Here is a 9161-nt window from a genome sequence, read left to right as displayed (position 1 = left end):
TAATAGAAGGGTAATGAAAGTCGTGGGAAAATGTGAGAATAGAATCCGAGTCAGTGAGATTGAAAGAAGAGGGAGAGAATTGAAGAGGTGGCAATGGCTAGCTTCTTCAGTCACTCATTTTTTGTACTTTTTTCCATTGCTTACGCGCAACAGTCCTCCATCTTTTATCACGCTTTAAACCACCGCAAGCTTGATCTCTCTATCCTCTTAGCCACCCTCACTTCTGGCACCTATAACTCATAATAACTAGTAACAAAAAAAACAAAACTGGTTCATATTTGCTTCTCTGCATGAGTTTGTAATTTTACTATCTGCACTAGTGACATGTGTATGTTATCTGGGACAAACTTCACTCTTCTCCTATATTTAGTACAAAAAGAGGAAGTGAAACGAACGTAAATATCATTAGTGACAATAACATTATGGGATAAAATAGTTAAAAGTGGTGTTTTATACATGTTGCTGCACTAAGGTGAGAAAATAAACATGTTAATTAGGTGCTTAACAAGGTCTTCAAGTTATCTGCGTATATACACACACTGCCACTATCTTAGCTCTGTGGCGTCACCTTTTATAAATGGCCAGACACAGACAAAATTCATCTCCATCATTTCTTCCTCTTTTTCTCTTGTTTTCTTCTCTTTTCACCGCTTTTGTCTCCAGATGTATTCCACATGGGTTAACGTGTGGCTCGGTTATTCAATCCTCTTTCATTCATTTTTATGAGGGGTTGATTATTTCCTTTTTCCTGTATATTTATAGGCTTTCTAAGGTGGTGTGAGAAGGGTGAAACATGGGGAGAGTGAAGCTTCAGATCAAGAAGATTGAGAACACCACAAACAGGCAAGTCACTTTCTCCAAGAGGAGGAATGGACTCATCAAGAAAGCTTACGAACTTTCTGTTCTTTGTGATGTTGATGTGGCTCTCATCATGTTTTCCCCATCTGGAAGACCCAGTTTCTTTTCTGGCAACAAAAGGTTTGCTCATTTCTATCTAACCCTAGTTTTTTTTTTCAAGGTCAAAACTAATTCATAAATTATTGGACAATCGTAAATTTAAAATGAGTTAAATTTACAAGATCAATTACGGGATAATAAGGTGTCTTTGTAAAATGAAATTTATAATATATTTTAATTTAACTATGCGTATATATTACAATTTTTTATATGTTAAAAATTTCTTCTTCATTTGGTGGAGTTGAATATAATAAGTTGATATAGAAAATAATTCGTTCCTTGATTTTATCTATTCTATTTTAAAACTTTGATCTTCATTTGAAAATCTAATGACTTGTTTTTCTTTTTAAATATATATTTTAAAGCATTGAAGAAATTCTAGAACGATATGTTAACCTTCAGAGTGGTGAACACGGAAGGTAAGAACCTCTCATCAAACTTCGAGATAATTTGTGTTGATGTTTCTTAAATATTTTAGAATCTATCCGGATACAGAAAATTGTAAGAATTTTTTAGAGTTTTGACAAAAATAGCTTCTCTGTTAAAAAATACTTTTATTTTTATATTTTTAGTTTGTTACTAAACTTACTCTTAATCATGTTTAACTTGTTTTTGACATGATGTATGTATAACTTATTATGCTTAATTAATATACTTGATTTAATTAATGTTGCAACCTTTGATGTATCGTGAATGTGCTCTTGTACGCTGTCGTGAAACTCCAAAGGATGCATAACCAAGAGGTAAATGAATTTAATTAGTCTTGCATCACATAAAGTTTTGAACATGACATCGATTTTAGAAGTTTTTGGAATATTATTCTGAAAATACAATTTGCCATTGTGTTGTAGCACGTTCAGAAGTTGCTTGGTAAGTTGAAAGATGAAGCTGATAAAACAGGTCAAGTCCCTAGGTATTTTTTTTATTTCTATTCTATATAGCTACTGTTTATTTTGTTTGTTATTAAACTTTTACAATAAATTTGAATACAATCTGCATTTGATTACTTACAATTTTATCGTGTTGCAATGCAGCCCAATGACTTCATCAGTTTCCCAAATTGAGGTATTTGGTCAACAAATTAGCATTAAATATAATCTTTTTTCCAACTTCAAAGGTGCTATATATGTGCTTGACTGATATGCGACCTTCAGGAGGTTCGAAGAGAAATTTTTACTTGCAAGTCTCAATTGAAAGAGATGGAAGAACGACTAAGGTAGATTCCTTTGACTTTGTCATTGCTTACAATTTATCAACAATTTAACCTAAACCAAAACCAAAACCAAATTCTGGTATGTTGACGAGGGAATTAATGTAGCATGCTGACCATTGTTTCACTGTTTTTTAGGATATTTGAAGGTGATCCTTCCGAGATCACAACGCTGAGAGAGGCTGAATATCGTGAATATGTCCTTCGTCAAACTCTCAAACAAGTGCAATTACGAAAGGTTAGTCTATTTGCTTAAGCACAGTCAATTACTTGCAGCCACAAATATATTTAGTACTGCTATTTTTTTAAGTACATCATACTAATTAAATAATGAGTTAATCTTTTGAAATGTCTTCAAATTAAAAGACAAATTATTGTTCGTCTTGCAGTGTGTTTTGGAGGAGAATAATTCCGAAGCCTCTCATTCCCCACAGGTACGTAAACATATCATTAAGCTCACATTTCAATAATTAATAACCACCATTCCAGTTTTTTTTTATCAACAAAAATAAATTAATTAAAATGATACACTTAGGAGTGTCCAACGCATGTACAAAAATCAAAACCAATTACCATAAACATGTAATTGTTAAGAGATAAAACTACTCAACTACCATAAAAACAACCAAGACCACCAAAAAAAGCTTGAAGTTGAGAAAAGCCTTGCATACAAATGATTCCCATAAAAACCACCAAAGCATTCTGAACTGCGTGGAATCCTACTCCAAAAACTCTTGATTTGTAAGTGCACATATTTTTAGGTGCTTCCATGCATGCCTTGTACTTCCCCTTGAGGGTTCCTTGATCCTATATTTACATCTGAATGCCGAAGAGTCTCAAAGGAAGGGGACAAAATTAAGGAGCAGGTTGTATGGCTTCTACTGTCTCATTGAGCCTGCATAACACCTATAGGAGCATACAAACTAGAGACACAAATTTGCCAAAAAACTGAACCAGTAGCAAACTTTCCAGCAATAAATTTGCATCAGCTGCATAAATCTACATGATAACCAGCCTTGCACCTGCAGCACCCTTCTTTATAGCTTTACATAGAACAAAACTCATGCACCAGCATACAGAGAAAACCAACCATCTTCCCCCTGCCCATCACCCTTTATGCGCCAACGTAGGACCTGAAAAGGTGACTAAAACATTCCCAGCTGACCTTTATGCGCCACCACAATTGCAGCTGCAATAACTGGTTTAGAAACGGATATAAAAGCATACTATAAGTTCCAGGACTTCACAAATATGTAGCTATCCGTAGTTATGCAGCAAAAAGCTCTGGCTCAAGTTTTGTTATGCACGTATTCCACCCACAGTGTTGCATTCGTTGCCACACTCTTCTTGAGGCTTTGCCTTTTAACATACCATCATTCCGATGTATTCTTAAATAGTTTAACCAATAAGAAGTTTGTTTGATGTATTTTCATTCTACGTTGGATATGTAAATTCACTTTAATTAATTAGTTAGAGAATTTGGTAATTTACACAAAACCCTAATTAAGTTTAAGCTTCATTTACTATATGTTGGATAATAATAAATTAGTTACTAGACAGTCTGTCACAGGGTTACAGCTTTCAACAATTGTGACCATTTTTTAAAAATTTGGAACTAGGTATACAACATATTTTGATTTCAGCCGTTTATTGGTTACAAATTGTAACTATGATTTTTTATTAGCAAGTAATAATCTAATTATATTATGATGATTAGGTACATGGTGCAAAAAGTGTAGATGTAAATAATTTTGTCACCAGCGCCTCAAAGAACCCAGTAGACTGGTTTCCACATGGAAATCCACATGCTCGAACTCTGAACTTTGAGAATGTTTATGACCCTGCTCCTACCAGGTAATTTTTATTGTCATTAATCCATTTCTCACACTAAATTTTCGTCAAATTAATGTTTATCCCTTTTCTTTGAACTCAGAGATCAACAACCACATAGCATTGCTGGTGTGTTAACACCAACTTCGAGACTTGTGTATTCTGCAAACATGCATCAGAATGATGAAATGAATCCAAGGAATAGTTTAGACGTTGGCATTAATAATACAATACTGTGTCCTCAGTTTGAACAAACTACTCTTATGAATTCGTCATCTTGGGAGCATCTTCATCCTTTGGGTACTTACTGGTGTTAGATAATCTTCTAGTTTTCATTGCCTTTTATTGGCTTTCTATGTGTTTTGTTATTTAGTTTCTCTTAAGGATTGTTTAGACCCTTGCTTTATATATACTCACTCTTTACATTCTTGTAATTTAAGTTAGCTTAAGCAATGCAAACCCTAGTTCTCATTGTTCTAGATAAAATATTTTTGTAATGGACTTTATTTTAATTTGGCCAAATAGCTATAGGAAAAACTTTAATATTGAGATGGGATAGAGAATTTTATCTTAAATTTGAACATATATCGCTTAAAATGTTTTATTGAAATAAAATAATTTATATTTATTAAATTTTAATTATTTAATTGATGTTAATTATTTAAGTTAATATCTTTAGTTAGAAATCTTTTGCCAAGTTATCCGTTGATGTGAGTTTAATTTTTTTCAAAATAACACTGACAAAAATTAATAGTGGTGTCAATAATAAAATAACAATATTGCTGACATCGATAACAAAGTAATCACGACAACATTAACTGAAAAGAATCTAGTTTATATCTATAAAAAAAAAAATCTCCCTAATATTTGGCTAATATCAAATGAGAGATAATAATAATTCATAATATTAATAACAACAAAAATAATCATAATAATTTAAATTAAATAATAATTCCTACTAATATCAACATAAATTAAAAAATAATTATTTAAATAATATCTTGATGCTCAAATCGACAACATTCCAACCTATATAAGATTGAAAAAAAAATACATTTTTTTTATGAATTTAAAAACACGAAGATTTTGAAATTATTACTTTGTTTTGAAATTTGTTTTTTTTTTAATTTTAAATAATCTAATTACTTTTAGAAAAATTCTAGAATTTTATTTTTTCTAAAAAAAATCTTTTCAGAAAACATATTTTTCATAAAGGATTTCAAATCCTATATATAAAAGATGAATTAGGAATTACTCTCTTAAAATGATAAATATATATTAACACATTATAAATGTTACATCATGTATTGAATGGGAATATTCAAAAACATATCATAAAGGGGATAATCCAGAAAGGTATATTGGGTTCTTTCATAGGCAAAAATAAATTTGATTCGTATATTTATCCGAATTAGTCAATTCAAAATAAGGTCCTAAATTAAAAAATATAAAATACTTTTACAGATTAAGCAATGAAAAATTTGGGAAAATTTTGTTGTCTTTAAAGAAAGTGAGAGAATCAGAGTCACATGATCTAACCTACAAAATCTGTGCAACCAACTTCAACGCATTCTTTGTTATATCTAGAATATATTATCATAACATAGAAATTTATCATTTATTTCAATTCCAAAATGTCTTTTCCAAATAATATTACCTGAAATCGCCATTACACCAATTGCAGCAACCATTAACAGTGTGTTTTGTTTCGAAATTCATATTTTTACACTTACCTACATAGCAAACAAGCGCAGCCACCAACAGCAACCATATACAGAAATAAAAACTTATTCTGATTATAATCGATTATAAGAATAATTTAATTTAGCAATTATCTCAAACACATTTAATATGCCAAAAAACAACTTCAATAAACATTAAAACATGGTTCATTCTTCAAAGAATTCTAAATAGTTCATGCAAATTACTTATCCAATATCATAAATAATTGCTTAAACATAATGTTAGAGTCTTTCTTTTTTAGGCCACCACCACCATCAGATTCAACTTTCAATCTTCCTCATTAGTAAGAACAACTTCTGATCAACTGCAAACTTAACACAATGAGAAGGATGTCCTCTCAGCATCAACTGAAGCCCACCAAATGATGCGTATACCTCCCTGGTGCAAGAAAAAAGAACTCGGTTGGAGAATTGACCAATCTCAAGAATAAAAGCATAAACTCAGAAGGTAGAACTATGAAAGAAAAAATGTGCACCATCATACTGTGATTAGAAAGATGACTCCATTAAGCAAAATGTAAATTATATTCTAATCAAACTCCATGAAATAAGTAGAGAAACATAACGCTTACAAATATGCCGCTAAACTATTTCTCTGCTAACTCAATTTGCATGTAAAGGACGATTTGATTAAACATCAAAGATTCCTAGATGATACTGCTAACGAGAACAAAATGGAGTAAAACACCAATATGGAAAAAATGTACGTACACTTCAAACTGAGGTTTTGAACATTCCTCAATGTTATACAGCCTTCCATGCATGATGTATTCAAACTTGTCTTGAATTGACACAGAGCCATCCTGGAGAAAGATCAATTCAATGTGAAGCCAACATTCACTACTTTTGTGACAAATAGAAATCATTGAATTTAATTTAACAGATACCTTTGACATAAGTAATATAGTAAGTAACGTAATATGATAGGTTCAGCTTGAAACACCCTCCTAAACTTCTCTTTATTTATTGTGACACTAAGAAATCCTTAACCATCTATAATTTGTTTGATCCCATACAGGCACTAGAACTGCTTGTTCCAGTTTCAAAATAAATGCATTTGCAAGAAGATAATCTTAGGGTAACATTCTGAGAGACTTTCAACAGTCATTTTGTGGACCTTTCTCCACAATCAACTACAAAATGACTTATATTTTCAATGTATGTAACACATTAATTCCATTTGACTCTGCCTTTTCATTTTGAATCTACATGAACCAGTTCATGTTGTTTAGTTAGCACCATCAGAAAGCACCTCCCCATAATGTGACCGAGTGACAATGAGCCAATTTTCACAAAATATCAGGCACACAACAAAACCTATATTACAGTTGAACTATGTAAAAGGTTTAAATAAATTGTTGAGTAAAGAGAACTATGTTCATATTGTCTAAAACCACAGTAAAGCAGGGAACTGTAAATGAATTAGTTTACCTTAGTATTCAAAACAAGTGAAGGAGACAAAGCCATCAAAAATCTTTCTTTTTCCTTTATAGGATAAATCTCAGTATTTACATCTAGAAGCATGTACATGTCACTCTTCTCACTCCGTGCCACAATCCGAGAAACTGCAAGAAAATACCCAGGAAACTGGCCCTATTAATAAACAGAATAGAGCCATAGTTTCTAATAATCAATTATTCATGTTGAGGCAACTTTCAAGTTAAAAATCATACAGCGCTACTTCAGCCAATATCACATTATCAACTCTATAAGATAGCTTTGCATACACAAGGCAACCATACTATAAAGCAGTTTGATTTTTAAAAAAATTTAAATAAAAATGATACAAAGAAATGAGAGGTGCGCTTACCCTTGTCATACTTTTTACCATCTGGGTCTAGATTCTCAATCATGAAAATATCATCAAAAAGAAGTTCACCCATCTTCTCCTCCTTCAATCCCAATTAGTTTCAGTTATTCGAACTCCAGAGCAGAACAGCAGCCTGACACTGAGCATGTTCAGATTAGCACTAAGAATTTAAAGGAAGAACACTATACTATTTATGCCTAACTGAAATTCTAAATGTATGGACATTAAAGAAACCACAGTAGCACTACTGTGATATCCAAACTCTTAACATCTAAGACACAACATTTCATATGTGATGGCATGATTCATCTAAGGAAAATAGTAAAACATTTCAATAATTACAAATTGATAATTTAATCTTCCAACTTCCACACCAGTATCATAATTAATTCCTAATTACAGTTCTGAAGACAGTGCATTATAGTGTACCATTACTTTCCAGCTTTCTCCTATCTTTGATCTCTTAACAAACAACATATAATGCACTGAAACAACAGTTGTTATTTAGATCCACAACTTCTGAAATTGAAAAAAATTTAGGAATGAGGTTCTTGAATTGTTCTTTTGGAATTCAGATTAGGATTAATGTTCTTACTTGTTTTGATGCACATATTTACAAAAACATAGTAAATTTATCATCTTAGGGTAAGGGCTGACTCATGCATAAGGGCATCAATGGATTCTTACCTAGGATCAAGAAGTGGCAAAAACTCCTGACTTGCATGATCTTATGATCCTACCTTCTCCTACTAAAAAAACTTGTACATATGCATAAAAGCAATATAAATGTAATTTTAAAACAAATGAAAAAAAAGAGTCATAATTGTAATGTCATAGCATAATAGAAAAATTGTATTCATAATAGAAATTTCACAAGCCATAACTCATTTTATACAGGTTGATTATAAAATTCTATTCAGCCTCTGTGGTTCAAAAGAAAATCTATACAAGATAAAATCAAAAGATAGAACAAAGAGTGATTTGTGTGAGACCCACCAAGAATAGGCTTCTTAGAAGAGACGCTATAGGCAGTTCAATGATCTGCGTCCGCTGTTGTGAAGAAAGAGTGTTCCAGTGAAGCAAGATACAGAGATTTTCATCTAAGCTCCTTTTGCTAAAATATGTAATTATTAACTTCAAAATATTTTGTATCTTTAAATTTAAAGTATATTTACCCTTTTCAGTTATTTATTTTATTTTATTCTTTATATATATATATATAGGCAATATATATTTTATTCTATTCTTTTTATATTGTTCACTTAAAATGTGTTTTATCTTTAAATTTATATTTGATTTTAGGTTTAATTACTTTCTAGTTTATTTATTTATTTAATTTAATTTAATCTTTTTATTAATAAAATATTCAATTAAGTCACTTATTTTTAAAAAGTGTGATAATATGTTTTTTTTTTTAATTTTTTGCTCCCTCACTTTCTTATTTATTGGAGTTGACGTGGATTGTTTTATAAAGTTTGATTTTATTTTTTAAATAAATGTAGAAGAAATAAAAAGATAATTAACTCTTACTTTTAATCTTTATAATTTAAAAAATTATATCCATAATCTTTTACCGATATATACTCACATGAATGTTTAGATAGAAAATATA

General features: G+C 30.9%; 2 protein-coding genes across 4 annotated transcripts; one reads left to right on the top strand and one right to left on the bottom strand.

The window, feature by feature from the left end:
• The first annotated feature begins 793 nt into the window (after positions 1-793).
• LOC137821927 (agamous-like MADS-box protein AGL66) lies at positions 794-4314 on the top strand. The gene is made up of 9 exons (XM_090295657.1): positions 794-978; positions 1323-1376; positions 1685-1700; positions 1809-1870; positions 1992-2022; positions 2112-2173; positions 2306-2405; positions 3885-4021; positions 4101-4314. The coding sequence occupies exons 1-9, from the start codon at positions 794-796 to the stop codon at positions 4312-4314; spliced, it is 861 nt and encodes a 286-aa protein (XP_090151783.1).
• Positions 4315-5841: 1527 nt separating this feature from the next.
• Positions 5842-8664, bottom strand: LOC137821011 (DNA-directed RNA polymerases II, IV and V subunit 8B). Of its 3 annotated transcripts, XM_068625399.2 has the most exons (6): positions 8546-8627; positions 8237-8298; positions 7550-7688; positions 7171-7304; positions 6451-6542; positions 5842-6118 (listed from the first exon to the last, which is right to left on the bottom strand). In XM_068625399.2, the coding sequence occupies exons 3-6, from the start codon at positions 7620-7622 to the stop codon at positions 6001-6003; spliced, it is 417 nt and encodes a 138-aa protein (XP_068481500.1). In that variant the 5' UTR covers positions 7623-7688; positions 8237-8298; positions 8546-8627; the 3' UTR covers positions 5842-6000. The 3 variants fall into 3 exon arrangements, with proteins under 3 accessions (XP_068481500.1, XP_068481499.1, XP_068481501.1); XM_068625398.2 differs by lacking the exon at positions 8237-8298 and having other exon boundaries at positions 8546-8664; XM_068625400.2 differs by lacking the exon at positions 8237-8298 and having other exon boundaries at positions 7550-7682; positions 8546-8658.
• Positions 8665-9161: the final 497 nt, after the last annotated feature.

This window comes from Phaseolus vulgaris, chromosome 9 (assembly GCF_051622355.1).
Source record: "Phaseolus vulgaris cultivar YP4 chromosome 9, ASM5162235v1, whole genome shotgun sequence".
Taxonomy (NCBI): Eukaryota; Viridiplantae; Streptophyta; class Magnoliopsida; order Fabales; family Fabaceae; genus Phaseolus; species Phaseolus vulgaris.
Note: the sequence above shows the minus strand (reverse complement) of the source record. Positions and strands in the feature narration are given on the sequence as shown.